Source organism: Musa acuminata, chromosome BXJ2-9 (genome assembly GCF_036884655.1).
Source record: "Musa acuminata AAA Group cultivar baxijiao chromosome BXJ2-9, Cavendish_Baxijiao_AAA, whole genome shotgun sequence".
NCBI classification, from domain to species: Eukaryota; Viridiplantae; Streptophyta; class Magnoliopsida; order Zingiberales; family Musaceae; genus Musa; species Musa acuminata.
In genome coordinates this window covers 41,711,408-41,732,059 of record NC_088346.1, presented here as the reverse complement: position 1 = coordinate 41,732,059, position 20,652 = coordinate 41,711,408, and the positions used below count along the sequence as shown (strand labels likewise).

At 38.1% G+C, this 20,652-nt stretch overlaps 2 protein-coding genes and 1 long non-coding RNA gene across 5 annotated transcripts in view; 2 read left to right on the top strand and 1 right to left on the bottom strand.

The window, feature by feature from the left end:
- LOC135623443 (calcium-transporting ATPase 5, plasma membrane-type-like) overlaps window positions 1-2,868 on the bottom strand; it is a 30,433-nt gene extending 27,565 nt beyond the window's left edge. The window contains exons 1-2 of one of the 2 annotated variants that reach the window (XM_065126420.1): window positions 2,722-2,868; window positions 2,414-2,590 (exon numbers count right to left, since the gene is read on the bottom strand). In XM_065126420.1, coding sequence (XP_064982492.1) covers window positions 2,414-2,554 — 141 coding nt within the window. In that variant the 5' untranslated portion in view covers window positions 2,555-2,590; window positions 2,722-2,868. The remainder of the gene's footprint in view (window positions 1-2,413; window positions 2,591-2,721) is intronic. The other variant, XM_065126419.1, reaches the window with a different exon arrangement.
- Window positions 2,869-3,678: 810 nt separating this feature from the next.
- On the top strand, window positions 3,679-16,925 carry LOC103973188 (uncharacterized). Of its 2 annotated transcripts, none has more exons than XR_010491385.1 (7): window positions 3,679-3,819; window positions 3,877-4,067; window positions 4,170-4,438; window positions 4,535-4,614; window positions 7,361-7,492; window positions 7,584-7,676; window positions 16,447-16,925. It is a non-coding gene; the product is annotated as an uncharacterized LOC103973188 (long non-coding RNA). The 2 variants fall into 2 exon arrangements; XR_010491386.1 differs by having other exon boundaries at window positions 4,154-4,438.
- Window positions 16,926-18,684: 1,759 nt separating this feature from the next.
- On the top strand, window positions 18,685-19,746 carry LOC103973189 (B-box zinc finger protein 32-like). The gene has a single exon (XM_009387692.3). The coding sequence runs from the start codon at window positions 18,702-18,704 to the stop codon at window positions 19,629-19,631; it is 930 nt and encodes a 309-aa protein (XP_009385967.3). The 5' UTR covers window positions 18,685-18,701; the 3' UTR covers window positions 19,632-19,746.
- The last annotated feature ends 906 nt before the right edge of the window (window positions 19,747-20,652 follow it).

Here is a 20,652-nt window from a genome sequence, read left to right as displayed (position 1 = left end):
GTACTAAGTTTATGAAGATGCAGGACACAAAATTACCAAGGAGGAAAGGAAGTTGAAAATTGCATACTTTAATATTGAAAGAAAACCTAAACTAGTATTCCTTTACAATCCAAAAAGAGAACAGACTGAGCTTATATTTGCCACCATTTTCAGCCTTTTGGTCAAGCTTATCTCGTCTCCAAATGCTGCAGAACAACTTCATAAACATTAGCTTGTCCATAAAACTATGGTGATTATCCTATAGATGATTATGCTCTATCTCATTGACACATGCTTAACTCAAAAGTCTTAAACATGTTTGGGAATATCGCTGATTCTTTAGTCCAAGATACTTATATATAATGTTTTTATTTTCTTAAGATTTAAAATAGATGATAAGTATAAAATCTCATCTTCCAAAGTCAGCTCTTACATTTATAGTCTCATGTTACATGCACTTATATCTTCCTAGAAGATTTAGGCATATTAGAATTCTTCTCATAAAACGTTTTGGCTTGTAATGTATCTCAAAGTTTTAAAATTAAAAAGCAATTGTAAACTTTGAGCTCTGAAGTGGCCAATTGTAAGCCTTTTTCAACACTCCCTTCACCTACTACTGAATTCAAATAACAAAGTAAAGCCCAGTTTAGCCCCACATCAGAAGTGAGCAAGGATTTAGACTGACCTATAATGACCTGATGGTATACTACTACTAATTTGGGATTAATCATTTTAGCTCAATTATCTCATCAGGTTAGATCAGGACAAACAATTTATAGTGTTAGAGACCCTACTGGCTCATCCTTGGTTTAATTTGGCAGCATATGTTTTTAAATCTATCATAAGTTATCTTGATAAAACAGGTGGGTGATTACTGATAAGTTTGTTGTGCTATATTAAAAACCAAGGTAGTATGTACTGGTAGGCGGACCACTCGCATTTCAAGCGGTCAATTCCAAATCATATATAAAAAGAATAAACCCTAAAATTGCATGTGACACCAACCCTAATTAGAACTTGCAACCCATTTCTCCCCATTTCTTACGATGTTGTTGTTGCTGCTTCGACGATTATCATTGCCATTGCCACTGTCGCTATTGGATGTCACCAGCCTATTTGTCTCTCCAGTACACGCCCTCCTCTTCTCCTCCTCCTCTTCTTCCTTCTTCCTTCTCCTCCTCCTCCACTCCTTTCTCCATCGCTCCATCTTCCTCCTCCTCCACTATTTCCCCTTCTTCCTTCTCCTCCACTGCCCTGGCTTCTTCCTCCTCTACTGCTCAGTCTTCTTCCTTCCTCCTGCACCGCTTCCCCTTCTTCTTCTTCCTTCTTCCTCCGCTGCCTCTCCTTCTTCCTCTTCTTCCTAATCTTGTTCCTACATCGTCCCTTCCACTTCTCCCTCTGTTTCTTCCTCTCCAAAACATCCATACATACTGATGTACTGACAATGGTACACTGAAACCGACCAGTATGTACCGGTCCGATTAGATCACCGAAACGGGTCTGATACCCGAAATAGCAATCCTTGTTAAATACAGTGGACATGTGTCTCTTGTTAGACACATATGTAAGTAATATCAACTATTTTGTTAAGGAGAAAAAGCTCAAGGCAGAAGAACAATGGATCTTAAAGGAATGATTTCTTTCTTAAGTTGGAGTATTTAGTTCACATGACCAGTAAAGTTTGTCAACTTTTTGTTCTTTGTCTGAACATTCCGAACAACCTTTGTAATAGTGAAATTCCTCCAGAAAAGGCTTTTCCAAGAAACAAAACATAGTGCTAATGTAAAATACAATGGACAAGTGTCTCCTATGAGACACTTATCTAAGCATATCAACTATTTTATTAAGGAGAAAAAGGTCAAGACCGAAGACAAAAGGTTCTTAAAGAAATGATTTCTTTGTTCAGTTGGAGTATTTAGTTCACATGACCAGTAAAGTTTGTCAACTTTTTGTGCTTTGTCTGAACATTCTGAACCTTTGTAATATTGAAACAACTCCAGAAAAGGCTTTTTCCAAGACACAATGCATACATCTTTTGGAAAATCAAATCCTCTTCATTGTTTTACATCAGTAGCTAACTCCCAGCAAATAATGCAAAACGAAAATCTTTTGTTCGGGAATTGTCCCCTCCAACATCTACCTGGTACCCAATTATTCCACTCAATCCTTCCCTACGAATTTAAGCCCTATTCCTCAATTGATATTCAACCATACATCAAGAAAGAAAAAATAACTATCCTGGCATCAATTCAACATCCAAGATCAGAAAAGAAGTCGTCTCTCAGTATAGAATAAGACTCCGGTTATAACTACTCCATGATTCAGGATTCAAAACGGATATCCTCCATCGACGTTTAGTGAAGCGACAAGAATGCTAACCACACAAAACCCTGGAGGTCCAACAACCCCAGGGTTCAAGAATCAAAAAGCATACCCTCCACCGCCTGAGGCACTCCACCGGCGCATTCTTGGGAGGTATGTCAAAGGGACCGCAGATGTCTTCGCTACCACGACCGCCGCCACACTCCTCGTCCCACCGCCCGCTGGGTGACGACTTCCCCGACGATTGGGCCATGCTGTCGCAGGAAAGATGACACCCAGTCCGCGGGACCTGGGGCGTCCAATGAGCATCAGCGGCCCTTGACGGTTGCAAACCGATCGAGATCGGAAGAAAAGGGCTCCCAAAGGAGATGCCCTGCCGCCATCGACAAGCCAAGAGACGTTTGGGGGCTCGGCGCTTACCTTTTCTGGGGGAGGGAAACGTGCGGCACGGGAAACCCCAAGCAGAGAACCGGAGGAGCTTTCCTCGTAGCTTCGCCTCCTCCGCCAACTTATACCCCATATCCATGGATTCTTTGCTCTTTTTTCGCCGAGAAGACGATTTGGAAGTTTCCAGGTAATTTCTCACTTTGATGCCCATTACCAACCTCGAGCAACATTCGAAAAAATGACGCATTTAACCCCTTTAAATTCTAATATTACATATGTATCCCTCAAATATTCCTAATGTTAGCTTCTGCACTTCCATAAAGTAAGATACAATCGACTTGAGACGTTGGGAATGTTGGCACCTTAAACATCGGACCGCAAGTTGTATCACGTGGAACGGAGGCGGTAATTTGCCTTTTCATGTGTCCTTCGTCTGTCCACGTCATCCTCGTGACTCACTACACTCGATGCGGTGAGAATCACGGTTTACTGCGCCAATTGACCTGCCGGCATGGGGCGTGGCTCAGATGTTGCCTTTAGATTCGTGCTACCAAGATCCGTGCTGACGGTAATATACCACCGTACTTTCCCGTGTTTGTCTGCTAGCAATAATTCAATCGCTTTGTCTATTTCCCGGGAATCGTCAGCAAGAAGTCTGGGCTAAGACGAGACGGAGAGAGAGCTAAAACCTGGAGTGAGTTGAACCAAGTCACTGGAGACGTGCATCAGTGTCGTTTCAAGTCAAGACTTGCGACACGACGATGCCAAACTGACCCGATTAGAACGGGATCCAACTGTTGTTGTCTCACTCATCGCGTGCTATGTGACGTCGCGGAGCGTGACGGCACAGTAGTTTTCGAGTTTACACTCGTGCAAGTCGCAATCGCAAGATTTGTTTTGTTGATTTTATGTTTACGGAAACAAGAATAGAAAGTACCAAATGTGTTTTCAGTTGTATGCTGTTTTTGCGTTCGGTGGTATCGTTTTTCATAACAGAAACATGAGGCTCGACCCATCAGTGAAATTATTGGGTTCATTCGTTCATTCCAAGACCCATCAGTCGCTCGATCGAGCGGTCGGCATGATCTTGAAGCCTTCTCGATCGTGAATCCAGTCGCCGACCCGGAAAAGGTACCGAACGTAATTCCTATTATCTCAATTTGGGGTCTTGATGTATGTCTTTTCTAGTGGGAGGGAGATGGCGACTGCGGAGGCGAAGGCAGTGATCCCGGAGTCGGCTCTGAAGAAGAGGAAGAGGGAGGAGCAGTGGGCTCTGGTGAAGAAACAGGACCTCGACGCCAAGAAGAAGAAGGCCAGGTAGAACCGAAAACTAATCTTCAGTAGAGCCAAGCAGTATGCTAAGGAGTAACGAATCCCAGGTGCTTATTACTGACCACTGCACTGTCGGTGTGATCGTTCTATTTCGTTCGTGTTGTTAAAAATTCGATTTTTATCTCGTTTGGAGTTCCCATTTTTGGTAGGAAAAACAGCTGATTCGTTTGAAGAGAGAGGCCAGGATGAAGGGTGGAGTCGACTGTAGCCCTAAAGCCAAGCTTCTCTTCATCATCTGCATTCGAGGGTGGGCGACACCTTTTCTCTACCCTTTTAATATATATAGTCTATTATGTCATAAATTGATTTTTCTTTGTTATTTTGGTAATTAACATGTCATTTCTCTGTTTGCAATTGATCCATCAACGCCATGCACCCAAGAACACGAAAGATCTTGCCACTCCTTCGTCTCAGACAGGTGCAAATGATGAACTCATCATACATGCATAAACTTGTGTAGTTTCTCTTTCCGTTGGATCAATATTTGATACTTTCTCCCTGGAAATTGCTTTAGATATTCAATGGTGTATTTTTGGAAGTTAACAAGGCCATGATGAACATGTTGCGTCGGGTTGAACCTCATGTTACATAGGGGTATGGATTGCTGCCCTTTTTTGCATTGTTCTACCATTATTTGCTCAGAGTAGATAAAACCGATGCATTGTTGTTATATGAACTGAAGATTCAATGGTTTAGTCATCCTAACGCAAGAGTGTTAGGGAGCTGACCAGTGCTGAATATTTCATGTACGATCTGCACATGATAGCCTGGGCTTCTGCATGCTTCCACCAAAAAAAAAAAGGAAAAAGGGATGCAAGTTTCAAGTCAGTATGAGGTTTAGATCAAATGTGATGGTTGATGATAGTTCATTGACTTCGTATATTTGCTCTGAAGAGGGCAAGGAGGGTTTATAAAAACCACATGTCCAATTATTATCAAGAAAAATAAAAATAAAAAGGAAAAGAAAAATAAGAGAAGAAATGTATAACCAATAAAAACGACACGTCCATTTGTGCTTGCAATCTTTGCCTTCTCAATATTTTATTTTTATTGATTCTTATATGGACAGAAGACCACACAAAAGCCATTCTCTATGTGGTTCCTCTTTGGACAAAAAACAAATAAAAATTAAACCTGTGTCTCGTCTAATCCGATTCATTCGAACCGATTGACTCAACTCACTTGCGGTAATAGTCAAGTGGACTCCAGCTTCATGACGAATATAATCCTTTCCTATTCGTAAATTATCACATAGGCCTCCAATTCTAGGAAGAGTTATCCAATCAAAATAAGGACAGTGACGTCACTTAAAACATTCCATCCAAATGGCAAAACACTCTCCAGTTAGCGATGATGTTGCCATAGGAAGTGGTCAACATCCCGACTCGCATCATCAATTGATAAGACCCTAGGGTTTTATCATAGAAGAAATGGGAGAAAAGGGGATGATCACTTCAAGAGGATCGACCTTTTAGGGTTTGTCAAAAGACTGAATAATATTTCATTGCTTGATGAAAACAAATAGATACATCTCTATTTATAGAGTTCCACCTAGAGTTCATCAGGACTTGGACTCTTAATAATAAATAAATATTAAATAAACCTCTATCTGACTCTTACTGAACTAAACAAACTCAATAAAACATTATTCAAAAACTCAGAAAATAAAGGGATTCTAACATCAATCTTCCATTCTCTGATTCTTCCCCTAAGGATCTCAAGCCCCCATGGGTGAGGGTTCCATTCTCTCGATGCTTTGGTTGCTTCTTTCAACGAATCGATTCCTCATGTTATTATTGTTGATTTTGTAGTCGTTTGGGTTTTGTGGGCTTAGCATTTGTTTCAATTGTTTGTCTTTGGTCTTCTTGCAAGATCTGGACTTGGGTGTATAGGACTTAAAGATGATACCTTTTGTTTGTCTTTTGAATCCGACTTGGTTTGCTTTTATTGATAAAGGTTGATTTAGGAGATTCGTCGGTGTAGTGTATAGATTCTGATGGTTCGGTCGATGTGGATTTACGAGCTGGAGGGTTTTAGTTGTCTTGGAGGCTGATTAGTTAGATTCTCCAACAATTTCGCACTAAGCTTAGAGTGGATCATCAAGTGGTGCATGAACAACTGTGCTTATAAAAGAAATGTTCGAGGAAAGAAGATTTATGTTTAATCATATCCTTTGTGATACAAAGATTTTTAGGGGGCATCTAAGTGACCTTTAAAGGTTTTAGAATCGTCTACCTTCGTTGGATGGACATGCTAAGAAGCACATTGCTCTTCATTATAGTGTTTCCGGATTGGAATGCTACAACAAATCCTTGATATTCCAAAAATGACATTTTTGACAAGTAGTTGATTCCTTTAGGCCTGTGAGACAGCTGAGTAGAACTATGCAGGTGACCATTGGAAAAGTTTGGACACACAGTTATACACGTCCAACCTACAAAATGCATTTTGTCTGAAATGTGACGAACAATACACTTAGCCTGTGTGCAATTTGGAAAGAATGATAGGTGCTTTTCTTTTTTTCTTTTAGCAAAGAAAAGCACTCATACCTATGTATGGCTTGTAATGATTGCATCATAAGTTTGTATGAGCTATCCATTAAATTAACACATTAAATGAGCTACTTTGCAAGGTTTCTTCCCTCTTAACTTTCATCCAATAGCAGTCAAAATACGGTGCTGGGATATTTTTGTTATGGTATTTGACCCAACTTCTGGCAGCATGCAGTTGAAGATGCATTGCATGTTGATTGTAATATATTATGATACTGGGCATTACCTAATGCGCATGATTGTAATATATTATGATACTTCTCATTTTTGAAGATATATGGATTGAGTACGATTTGTATAGTTGTATATCTGAAAGCTTAACCGTGGTTATCAACTTTTGGGGATGGGGAAACTGGAACTTTCGAGGTACTTATGAGCATTGGGAGCCTAAAATTTTAATCACAGTATCCTATAGTTGTTATAATCTTTAGCATGAATGATTTGATTTAGGGCCTCTCATGTCAATAAAGAGAACTTATTCAACAGTTTAACTCAACTCGTGTAGATTTAGATTCCTTTTCTCAATTAAGATGTGATATCTTTGTTTCTTTTAGATCATGCAACTAAAAGAACTTCCTGTTACATATCATATCTCCCCTAGGTGATTCATAATATTTCAGATCCACTCTTTTCAGTCAACTACTATGGTAGCTATGTGCTGTAACCTTTTATCCCAAACTTATTGTGATATTCTGATTGCCACTGTTTTATATCATAAAGAAATAACTACTAATACTATGATGCTTTTGGAAAAATATCAAGCCAACTCTTATAAACCATTTCTGCAGATTGGTGCAGTTGGAAGTGATACTCTTAAACATTGAGTGGATATAGCAACCTGATTGAAAGCTCGTGTCGACAGTCCAAGTTAGACTCGACAGTCCAAGTTAGACCCTTTTGTAGTCTCTTTTCCAACAATGGTAAGTGTGATGTTGAAAATTTTTTAGTTCAAAATTGTGTTAGGGCTTGGTATTGCTGCTGATTAGTTTTTTTTTTCCACTTTGTATTCAGTTATTTTATGAAAGTAACCAATGAGAATAATAAGGTCGTAAGCCTAGCTATTTTGGGTTCGGCTATATGGATCTTTTGCTGCTATTGAGATTTGTAAGTATTTAAATTGAGTATTAATATGTTTAATTAGGTTCAGAGTACGTAAATTTTTATTTATAGTTTTTAGGTTCAGAGACATATTTGTAAGTATCAATATGTCTTTCCAGGTTTTCCTCTACCTCTTATTATACCACTAACACTAATCATTTTATCTCTTTTAATTATCGCATCCGGAGGTCTTCTAAACACATGCTCATATCATCTTAAACGATATTTTCAAATCTTATCTTTTATCGAAGTGATACTTAGTTGTTCACAAATAAAAGTATTTCTTTTTTTATCTTTCCTAGTAACTCTATATATCCATCTTAATATTCTCATCTCGGCAGTATAAATTTTTTATATATGTTGTTTCTTAACTGCCAAACATTAAGAGCCATAAAGTATCGTTAGTCTTATAACTATCTTATAAAATTTTTCTTTTAATCTCAAATATGTCTGATGATCACACAAGGTAATGCCCCTCATTATTTTAATCATTTTGTTTTTACTCTATGAATAATATCTTTATCGATCTTTCTATCTTGATGAATAATTAATTCAAGATATCTAAAGCTTTTACTTAGAGAAAATTCTTATCCAACTTAACTATATTCTCATTTATATTCCTAGAATTACCAAAATTATATTTCATATATTCCTAGAATTATATCTAAAACTTTTGGTTTCTAAGGATTGCCTTTATAGCTCAAGTTTATAATTAATTCAAATTAAGCTTTCATCAATTAAGACGATATCATCAACAAATAATATACACTAGGGAGATCTATCATGTAAGTAGTAACTAGTAAGTTCATCCATGTTGCTAAAGAAGTGTCTTTATTAAGGCATTCTTTTATCGAATGAGAATCTTCTATCAAATGTTATTAAGCCTAAGTGTCTCAAGGCATCCAAGTTATGATGGAAATCATCAACTTAGCAACCATACACCTCAATAGCTAAAGAGCTATAATACATATGGAATATAAATTATCGCCCTCCAACGAATTGAAACAAAACAAATCATTCAAGATTGAAGTAAGAGAAACTATTCTAATCACTTTATCAATGGAAAATTAATGAAATGTTTAGAACAACACTTTGATTCCCTTAAAACATCACAAACTAAGAAGTCTGATAAGTTGAAAAGAAAACAAAGATTTTTGGGTTTTGAATGCCACAAGTAGAAAAGCTTGGTAAGTTTCAAAGTTCATACAATAACTTAAAAATAAAACACTCACAAGTGTTGAAAGATGATTATATTTCTGAAAAATTATCTCTTCACAAAGGGAGTCAACCTTGTTTATATAGGACAAAGGCCAAGTTCAAAGGGAATGAACTCATTAAATGCATTAAATGACATTCATATTCCCAATTCATGAATGTAGACCATTTATAAGTCTGCCTTGAAATTCCCTATGACTAATCAAAAGACACATGATCTTTCATTTTAACAAAATAAAACCTAAACTAAAATAAAATAAGTCCACAATTCCTAATGTAGCCCAACATGGTTGAATGACCTTTATTTTTCAAAATGGACTAAATTCGTCATTCTCTCAAGGCTGAACTTTCTCTTCATGATTTGGACTTATTTGAATTATATTAACCATTTTAAGCTCTTTTTGCATCCATAGAACCTTGATCGAGTCTTGACTAGCTTGCTCCTTCCAAATGCCTTCCAATAAATAAGTTAAGACTTCTTTCGTCCTTTTAACTTTAGCTTTTATCATTGATCCTCTATGAATAGTTAAAGGGTCTTTGGTAAAATTGTGATTAACTTGTTGGTTCATATCATTCCTCCTTTCCTCGAAAAGATTCGTCCTCAAATCAGCATCTTCTTAAACTTGAAGGTTGCATTAACATTGTCATACTTAATTGGTAGTTTCAACTTATATGCATTGTCATTGATTCTTTGAATGACTTGAAATAGACTATCTCCTATTGGCATTAATTTAGACTTCCTTTGGCTAGGAAATCTTTCCTTCCTCAGGTGTACCCAAACCCAATCACCAGGTCCAAATACTACTTGCTTTCGACTTTTGTTGTGTTGTTTCTCATATTGTAGAGTTTTCTTTTCAATTTGTGTCCGGACTCTTTCATGTAATGCTTTGACAAAATCGACTTTTTGCTTAGCATCCAAATTAGCTTTTTCTAAAGGCAAAGGTAGCAAATCCATAAGAGTTAATGGATTGAACCTGTACACAACTTCAAATGGGGAATAGTTTATTGTAGCAAGCACACTTCTATTATAAGCAAACTCCATATGTGGCAAACATTCCTCTCAATTTTTTAATTTTTTTTTTAATTAAGGTCCTCAAAAGTATTGTTAACATTCAATTTACCGCCTTCGCTTGTCTATCTATTTATGGATGACAAGTGGTTGAATACAATAACTTTGTACCCAAGTAGCTTGAAAGTATTTTCCAAAAGTGGTAAAGGAACTTCACATCTCTATCACTCATAATTATCCTTAGAATGTCATGTAATCTCACAATTTCTTTGAAGAATAGCCCTACAACATGTGTTGCATCATCTGTTTTGTGGCAAGGAATGAACTGTACCATTTTGCTAAACTTGTCAACAGCAACAAAAATAGAATCTCTCCCTCTTTTTGACCTAGGTAAACCCAAGACAAAGTTCATGGATATATCAACCCAATGCTTATGAGGTATAGGAAGATGAGTATGTAACTTATGATGCATTAATGTATATTTAGCTTGTTTACAAGTAATGCATTTCTCACACAATCTCTCAATATCTCTTTTTATGTATGGCCAAAAGAAATGATCATGTAACACATCTAAAGTTTTTCTAACCCCAAAGTGTCATATTAAACCTCCACTATGTGTCTTTCTCACAAGTAATTCTCTCATTGAACATTGAGGAACACACAACTTGTTTTCTTTGAAAAGAAAATCATCATGCCTCAATAACTTATCAAAATCTCCTTTCTCACACGTCCTATAAACATTAGTAAAATCATAGTAAGAATTGTATAAATCTTTAATATACTCAAAACCCAATAATTTTGCATCAAGTTTAGAAATTAGACATACCTTCTAGAAAGAGCATTGGCAACCATATTTTCCTTACCTTGTTTGTACTTGATGATGTATGAAAAGGATTCAATAAACTCTACCCATTTTGCTAAGCCTACTAAGTTAGTTTTCCTTGTCCTTTGAGATATTTTAAGGACTCACGATCGGTGTGTACGATGAATTTCTTGTACCAAAGATAATGCTACCATGTCTCTAAGACTCTTACCAAACCGTCAAACTCTTTGTCATATATCGGGTTTTTAAGACTTGCTCCACTTAGCTTCTCGCTAAATAACGTAATGGGTCTGCCTTCTTGCATTAAGACTTCTCCAATACCTATTCCACTCACATTACACTCAATCTCAAAAGTTTTAGCAAAGTTGGGTAAAGCAAGCAAAGGTGCTGAACTGAATTTGTCTTTAAGCAAGTTAGAAGCATCATCTTGTTTTTTACCCATTGAAATCCCACATTCTTTTTTATGTATTCAGTTAATGGTGCAGCAATTGTAGAAAAATCCTTAATGAATCTTCTATAAAAGCTAACAAGACCATGAAAACTTCTAATATCACTAACACTAGTATGTTTTGAATTACTTTCACTTTTTCTTGATCAAGATGTATTCCTTTATCATTAACAACATATCCTAATTTCATTAGTACAAAAAGTGTATTTCTTTAGATTAGCTTTCTAAGCACATCAAAAATAGCTTTTAAATGTGTTACATGCTCATCTAAACTTTTATTATATACAAGTATATCATCAAAATAAACCACTACAAATTTTTCATTATAAGCACATAAAACATAGTTCATCAATCTCATGAAAGTACTCGGTGCATTAGTTAAGCCAAAAGGCATCATCAACCATTAATATAAATCATATTTAGTTTTGAAAGTGGTTTTTCATTCATTACCCGCACGCATTCTTATTTGATGATATTCATATTTTAAATTAATTTTTGAAAACACACAAGAACCACGTAATTCATCCAACATATCATCTAGCTTATGAATAAGATGTTTATACTTTACCATGATTTTGTTGATGGCTCTGCAATCAACACATATTCTCGAAGATCCATCCTTTTTAGACACCAGCAAAAGAGGAACTGCACATATTCATACCCCTTTTTCATAAGCTCACTTACTTGCTTTTGGATTTCCTTGGTCTTTTCGTGGTAGTTTAGTATGCTTGCAATCGGAATGAAATCAATTTGATGCTCAATTCCTCTAATTTGTGGTAAACCATTAGGAACTTCTTCGGGAAAGAGATCCTTATTTTCCTGCAAAAGATCAACAATAATACTAGGTAAACTCTTATCAATTTCTTTGAAAGCAATCAAAACATCCTTGTACATAAGTACAAGGGCTACCTCATGGTTAAGGCTTTCTTCATATCACTCATTTTGACATAAACACTCAATCTTCTTTTACTCAAGCCTTCATTGTTTTCTCTCCCCTTGTGTTTCCCAACACCCTCAGTTTGTAAAATAAAAATGATAAACATAGTAAACAACATGAAAATCTATTTCATACTCATTGTTTGATTACTAACAAGTTGTGCAATGTGATATAGAGGAAGTTATACAAATATAGCAAGTACCTTGCTCGTGGAGAAATTGAAATTACCAACTATCAAACATCCAAAACCTTATAAGTTACAATGGTTGAATGATAGTAGTGTAGTAAAAGTAAATCGGCAAGTGTTAGTTTCTTTTTTAGTTAGTAGATATAAGGATAAAGTTTAGTGTGATGTACTACCTATGTATGTTGGTCACATGTTGTTGGGGAGACCATGACAATATGATCGAAGGGTAATACATGATGAGTTTAAGAACCATTATTCTTTGATCATGGATAGACAAAAATATCAACTTGGACCTTTGCCTACAAAGACAATTTTTGAAGACCAAATGTGCATAAAACAATAATACGAGGAGCTTGAGTCTTCATTAACCAAAACTTTGGGAAGGGAGCAAGAAAGAGAGAGAAAAGAAAAAAGGTGAATTGAGTAGTAAAAATGAGAGTGTTAGGAAATACAAGGGGAGAGAAAACAAGGAAGGCTTGAGTGAAAGAAAATTAAGTAATATGAAAAAAGCCTTAACCATAAGGCAACCCTTACTTGTACTTATGTATAAGGATATTTTGATTGCTTCTAATAAAATTGACAAAAGTTTGCCTAGTGTTAGTTGATCTTTTGTAGGAAAATAAGGATCTCTTTCCCGAAGAAGTTCCTAATGGTTTGCCACCAATTAGAGGAATTAAGCATTAAATTGATTTCATTCCATGTGCAAGCATACCAAATAGGCCTGCATATAGATGCAACCCAGAAAAGACCAAGGAAATCCAAAAGCAAGTGAGCTTATGGAAAAAGGGTATGTGAAAGTATGAGTCAATTTGTAGTTCTTGTTCTGTTGGTGCCTAAAAAGGATGGATCTTTAAGAATGTATGTTGATTGCAGAGCCATCAACAAAATCATGATAAAGTATAGCCATCTTATTCCTAGGTTAGATGATATGTTAGATGAATTGCATCGTTCTTGTGTGTTTTCAAAAATTAATTTGAAATCTGGATATCATCAAATAAGAATGCGTGAGGGTAATGAATGAAAAACTGCTTTCAAAACTAAACATGATTTATGTGAATGGTTGGTAACTAACGCACCTAGCACTTTCATAAGATTGATAAACCGTATTTTGCGTGCTTACATTGGAAAGTTTATAGTGGTTTATTTTGATGATATACTTGTATATAGTAAAAATTTTGATGAGCATGTAACATATTTAAAAGTTGTTTTTGATGTATTAGAAAAGAAAAAATATATATTAATCTAAAGAAATACACTTTTTGTACTAATGAAATTACTTTTCTTGGATATGTTGTAAACGATAAAGGAATACATGTTAATCAAGAAAAATTAATTAGGGAGTTGCCAAAACCCACTAGTGTTAATGATGTTAGAAGTTTTCATGATCTTGCTAACTTTTATAGAAGATTCATTAAGGATTTTTCTACAATTGTTGCACCATTAATTGAATGCATCGAAAAGAATATGAGATTTAGGTTAAAGAATAAGATGATGTCTTTAACTTGCTTAAAAACAAACTCAGTTTAGCACCTTTGCTTACTTTACTTAACTTTATTGAAACTTTTGTGATTGAGTATGATGCAAGTGGAATTGGTATTGGAGGAAGAAGGCAGACCCATTGCGTTCTTTAGTGAGAAGCTAAGTGGAGCAAGTCTTAACTACCCAACAAATAACAAGGAGTTTTACGCTTTCGTAAGAGTATTAGAGGCATGACAGCACTATCTTTGGTACAAGAAATTCAAAATACACATCAATCATGAGTCCTTGAAATATCTTAAAGGACATGGAAACCTAAGCATAGGCATGCAAAATGGGTGGAGTTTATTGAATCTTTTCTATACATCATCAAGTACAAACAAGGTAAGGAAAATATGATTGTCGATGCTCTTTCTAGAAGGTATGCTCTAATTTCTAAATTTGATGCAAAATTAATGGATTTTGAGTAATTTAAAGATTTATACAATTCTGACCATGATTTTACGAAAGTTTATGGGGCATGTGAGAAAGGGGGTTTTGACAAGTTTTTTAGACATGATGGTTTTCTTTTCAAAAAAATTAAGCTGTGTGTTTTTCAATGTTCAATGAGAGAATTACTTGTGAAAGAGGCACATAATGGAGGTTTAATGGGGCATTTTGGGGTTAGAAAAACTTTAGATATGTTAAGTGATCATTTTTTTTTGCCACACATGAAAAGATATTGTATAAAAAATGCATTGTAAACAAGCTAAATCTAAAGTAATGTCTTATGAGTTGTATACTTCTCTTCCTATAACTAGTGAGCGTTGGGCTGATATATCCATGGACTTTGTCTTGGGTTTACCTAGGTCAAAAGGAGAGAGATATTATATTTTTGTTGTTGTTGACAAGTTTAGCAAGATGGTATATTTCATTCCTTGCCACAAAACAGATGATGCAACACATGTTGCGGGGTCATTCTTTAAAGAAATTGTGAGATTACAAAGCATTCTAAGGACAATTGTGAGTGATAAAGATGTGAAGTTCCTTAGCCACTTTTGGAAAACACTTTGGAGCAAGTTGGGTACAAGGTTGTTGTATTCAACCACTTGTCATCCACAAACAAATGGACAAACAGAGGTGGTAAATCGAACTTTATCAATACTTTTGAGGGCCATAATTCAAAAGAATTTAAAAAATTGGGAGGAAATTTTGTTACATTTGGAGTTTGCTTATAACAGAAGTGTGCATGCTACAATAAACCATTCCTCATTTGAAGTTGTGTATGGGTTCAATCTATTAAATCTTATAAATTTGTTATCTTTACCTTTGGCAAAGGCCAATTTGGATGGTAAACAAAATGCTGATTTTGTCAAAGCATTGCATGAAAGAGTCTAGACACAAATTGAAAAGAAAACTCTATAATATGAGAAACAACACAATAAAGGTCGAAAGCAAGTAGTATTTGAACTTAGTAATTGGGTTTGGGTACACTCAAAGAAAGATTTCCTAGCCAAAGGAAGTCTAAACTAATGCAAGAGTAGATGGTCCATTTCGAGTCCTTCAAAAAATCAATGACAATGCATACAAGCTGGAACTATCAGGTGAGTATAGCAATATAGTGTAAGTTTCAATGTTTTTTATTTATCTTTGTTTGATGAAGGTGCTGATTTGAGGATGAATCATTTCAAGGAAAGGGGGGATGATATGAACCAATTAGTTGATCACAATTCTACCAAGGACCCTTCAACTATTCATGGAGGATCATTGCCAAGAACTAAAGCTAAAAGGATGAAAGAAGCCTTGACTTGTTTATTTGAAAGAGCAAGCTGGTCAAGACTCAGTTAAAGTTCTATAGATGCAAAAAGAGCCTAAAATGATCAACATGATTCAAATAAGTCCAAATCATAAAGAGAAAGCCTAGCCTTAAGAGAATGACGAATTTTAACTCATTTTGAAGAATAAAGGTCATTCAGTCATATTAAACCATATTAGGAATTGTGGGCTTATTCACGAATGATCTAACATTTAGCTATTTAAATAAGTTCAAAGTAGATTCATGAATGAGAATATGAATATGAATATGAATATCATTTAATGGATTATCTTTTATACTTAGCCTTTGTAATATATAAACAAGGCTAACTCCCTTTGTAACTAGATAATTCAGAAGTATAATCATTTTTCACCATTGGTGAGTGTTTTATTTTTAAGTTCTTGCATGAACTTTGAAACTTATCAAACTTTTATGTTTGTGGTATTCAAAACCCAAAATTCTTTGTTTTTCCTTTTAACTTGTTAAACTTCTTAGTTTGTGATGTTTGAAGGAAATCAAAATGTTATTCTAATTATTTCATCAATTTTTATAAAGTGATTATAATAGTTTTTCTTACTTCAATCTTGAACGATCCATCTTGTTTCAATTGAGTGTGGATTTGCATTTCATATGTCTCGTAGCTCTTTAGCTATTGGGATGTTTGGTTACTAAGTTAGTTGATTTCCATCACTCACTATCAGAGTGAATGGAACACTCAAAATGCATTAATAGGTAGTAGAATTGTCTCTCCTACGGATCAAATTTTACGGAAGTATTTTTATCCACTTTGGGTTGGTTTTCGATAACTCCATAGGATGGAGAGGGTTGGTTTTCGATAAGCGCATACGATGGAGATTTCTCATGGTTTAATGTTGCACCTGTGCAGGTTATATACTAGAATACATGCTCTTAGACCTAAGTCGAAGGCTAAGACCGCAGCAATCTGCAAGTCTACCACGGCTTTAAATGTGAATCAGAGAAACACGGAATCTAGCGGCAAAGATCCCCTGCCTCCCATCCCATTATCCACGTCTTCCGAAGCAGCAGGTATACAAACGGACAAGATCTGAATGCTGTCATTGTCACAGAAGTGGAGCCTGTTGTTGGAGCACTGGCAATTAGGGACGAGGTTGATAAGAAGAGCACTGGCAATTCATTGTCACTTAACCTGAAAGAATGCTCAGGTGGATAAGCAGAAGATTGATGCAAGGAACTAAGAGCTTGAAAAGACTATAATGTATCTATCTATCAGGTGGGGATAGAGAGTGCAATTCCACAAATTGTAAATCTTAATCTCGTTCTTTGTACATTGCTATATGCATGCAACCAACCCTAATTGCCAGAGTAACTTTGCTGTGTGCTGCCTGATGTGGTGTCCTGTCTGCATTGGTGCTCTCTTTATGTTGGGGTATTTGATCTTTTACCTTGTGAAAGTATTTTCTTACAACAAGATTAAAATCAATGCTTTTTAATATGACTAATATTTTTTTTATCCGATCAGTAAATGGACATATCTGATTGATTGAGAAAATATTTCCCTAATCATAAAATTAATATCAATTTTTTAGATGACTAATGTGTTATACAGGTGGAGTCAGTCCGATAAAAAAAATTGGCTACCACATCCCATAAATCAAAATAGAATCAATGATGATTTAAACTCTCTTTTTCCTTACCAAACCTCAAGTTCCATCGTGAACTATTTTTAAATATTTTACTGACGTGAATGTTTGATGGACAGCATAGCCAGTGTATTAGATCTTCTCAAGGCTAGATTTTCTAAGGTCGGATCTATTCTGCCAAGCCAAATTGTTAATGACCAACGTCAACACTAATTGCACCTTCAGCATGATGGTATAATTACTATTAAGGCCTATTTATCCAGACGGATGATCTTGAGCCGAGTTGCTGCTTGACATCATATCACATCCAAAGCATTCGAGAACCACAATCACTCGTCTGCGGAGGTCAGGACAAGAAACCTGTCCTGATGCAATTCGACGTCCAGATTCCACAAGTCACACATGGCGTCTCCGGTGACCCAAGCGGAGGCAGGCGATGCACATGAGATCACAAGCGAGCCAGCAAGCTGGTGGCCTTCGTTGGCACCGCTACCGCCTCGTAGAAAAGTGAAGGCTGAGTTCATGGCGTTGCTTTCCCATCCCCTGTTGCTCTGCAAATTGACAAGATCTCTCTCTCTCTCTCTCTCTCTCTCTCTCTCTCTCTCTCTCTTTCTCATCGTTGAGGTCCTCCAACATGATATATCCTTCATTCATTTCTGTGATCCCTCTTGCTTGCTTTGGAATTAGTGGTGGCTCGATTGATTGGTTAGGCCATAACTTGAGAGTTAGGAACGTGAGATGATCAAGTGATGCGACTATAATGTGGGCACACGTGGAGATCTCCAGTATCACGTGTTTGCCCGCGCCGCTGGCACTCGCATGCGTGGTGCCATGCTGCGCCGGTGTTGCCATCGTACGACGACGTCATCGCATCGCCAAACGAGTGGCCGTGATGCGTCGCTGCCTTCAGTGCCACGCGCGCCCTCCCCTTCTCCCGACGGTCGCGGGGGTGTTTTCGTCAGTTGAAGCAGGCGAAGGTCAGCTTCGTCTTCGCGGGTTCACAAAGAACGGCCACGTGTTGTGCCCTGAGGGGCCCACATCAACTCTGCCTGTGGTCTCGCCGCGATGGTGATTTCGTCGGTCGAAGTAGAGAGGCGGTTCGCGGCGCCACAAGGATCGGCCACGTGTTCGCTCACCCGCGGGGCCCGCCGGCAGATATTTTGTCTCGTGGTCAGAAATAGACGCGTACCATGGACGAGACTTGCTGGGCGCCGTGTGGCGTGTCGTTTTGATAAATGAGTTAGACGTACCCGAATCTCCCACCTGCTTCGTGACTGGAACTAGCAGTGGTTTCGCTGTGCGGGGCCCGTCACCTGTGACTAATCAATCATCCCGGGGGGGGTTAAAGAAGTGATCAATTAAGCACCAAGGAAAATTAGCAAAAATAAAATTATTGAAACAACGAAAAAAGAGTTAAGTCATTGCGGGATTTTTTTTTTCTGGAAACGAATAAAAAAGATAGAATTAAAGAAGGAAAATGAACAGTTGGAAACGAAGGCGGTACGTGGACTGGGCAGCGATGGCACAACCACGACCCCAAGTCCATTCTTTACCTGTATCTATGTTTATATATACAGATATCAAACATTATTCGCTTGTATTGCCACCTAACGCCAGCTCTTCAAGGGAAATAACTTCCTCCCCCCAAGAAGCCAAGTCATCCCTACCAAACACCACTCCTCCCCCCTGCAAAACATTCCCACCTCCGCCTTCTGCACCGGGAGTTTCGGAGATGAAGCAGCGGCCGGCTTGTGTGCTCTGCGGGGGCGAGGCGGCGGTCTACTGCGAGCCGGACGCGGCCTTCCTTTGTTGGCCCTGCGACGCGTCCGTTCACGGCGCCAACTTCCTCGTAGCTCGCCACGTCCGCCAGGCCACCTGTGCCGCTTGCCACTCCGTCGACGCTGGCTGTCGAGTCTCCGGCGTAGGTCCGCAGCGGGTCCGCCCCCTCTGCGCTTCCTGCGATCCCGATCCTGCTGCTCCCCCTTCGCACTCCGAGGCCTCTTCGTCCTCTAGCTCTAGCCTCTCCACCTCCGAGTCCACGGCAGCGCCTCGGCCGAAGAAGCCCGCAGATCCTCGGCGGACGGCCACAAAGCGACGACGCGGGGTGGTTGAGGAGAGGGTGGAGGCCGTCCTGCTAGGCTGGAGCCGGAGGATGGGGTTGCGGAGCGGACGGCGGTGCGTGGAAGCGGCGGCCCGAGTGGTTGGCCTGCACCAGGAAACGACCGCGGCCCTGCCACTACCGGTGGCCCTCGCGGCCGCGTTGTGGTTCGCCGTCAAGCTCCGGGAGCAGGATGCGGCAGCGGAAAGGGGCAGTTGGGCGGCGCTCCGGCGACTGGAGGCGTGCTCCGGAGTGCCTGCGAGGCTAATCGCCGCCGCCGCGTCGCGGATCGCCCGGGTCGCCGAACGCGAAGTCCGAGTCGCCGAGGAGGGCTGGGCCGAGTGCACGTAGCCGAACGATCCTGTCCGCGTGCATTTGTTTACGAATTAATCTCCCAAGTCCTTTCTTATTGAAGGGAAAACATGGCCATAATAATACTACTATACAGTTTATGGTGGGTTACGTATATGATTGATTGACACATAGATCTTTAAATGTTAAATATAAATATAAATATATATATATATATATATATATATAATGTAATATAAAATATAATATAATAAGAAAAATATTGTGTCAAAAAACCAGAATGTAATTGGTTCAGCATGTAAGGATTTGACCATACATGGGTTTTGAAGATTAAGACCTCTGTGGAACATGATAGATGAAGTTATGAATCATGGAGGCTGGATCAACCTTTTGAGATATAGCTTGTTCAAGTGCAAGATTGGAGCCCTCCACTTCCCTCGAGCCAAAAATCATTTTTCCCATATGCATGATAAAATGATTGCAATACGTTGTAATATGTCAAACAAGAGATACTGCAATTTACCCAAGTAAATCATTGAAGTCAACGCTGGTTCGTCTGAACTGGAAAAGAAATTGGTTTTTTTGTTTTGATTTGAATGAAATGAGAGAATAATCTCCGGTTGTGTTGAAACAACGCATACAACGCAGGCATGAGTTGAAATCAGAAGATAGATGACATGGACTGCTGGGAGCTCGCATGAAATTCAACATGCTGAGTTGAAACCCGGAGACCTGACACGAACGCCACATCATTACCACTCTGACATCGAATAGGATGTGCCACCAAATTCGATTCGACTCAACATGATGCACGATAATGACGTCAAACTTCAACTGCTGCGATGTCATGGTTCGGTCAACTGTTCACGTCCAAGGAACATCCATTGATAACCATGCCTAAATATTAACTCAGTTCCTCTCGACGGCTATAAATCTTCCAAATCCTTGATTATTCATGTTAATTTTTCAACACTGAAACATCGAACCAGAGTTTTTGTTGGGTGCACCACGAATCAACAAGTCTCTAAAAGATTAAACTAGCTAGTTGTTAAGAATTGAT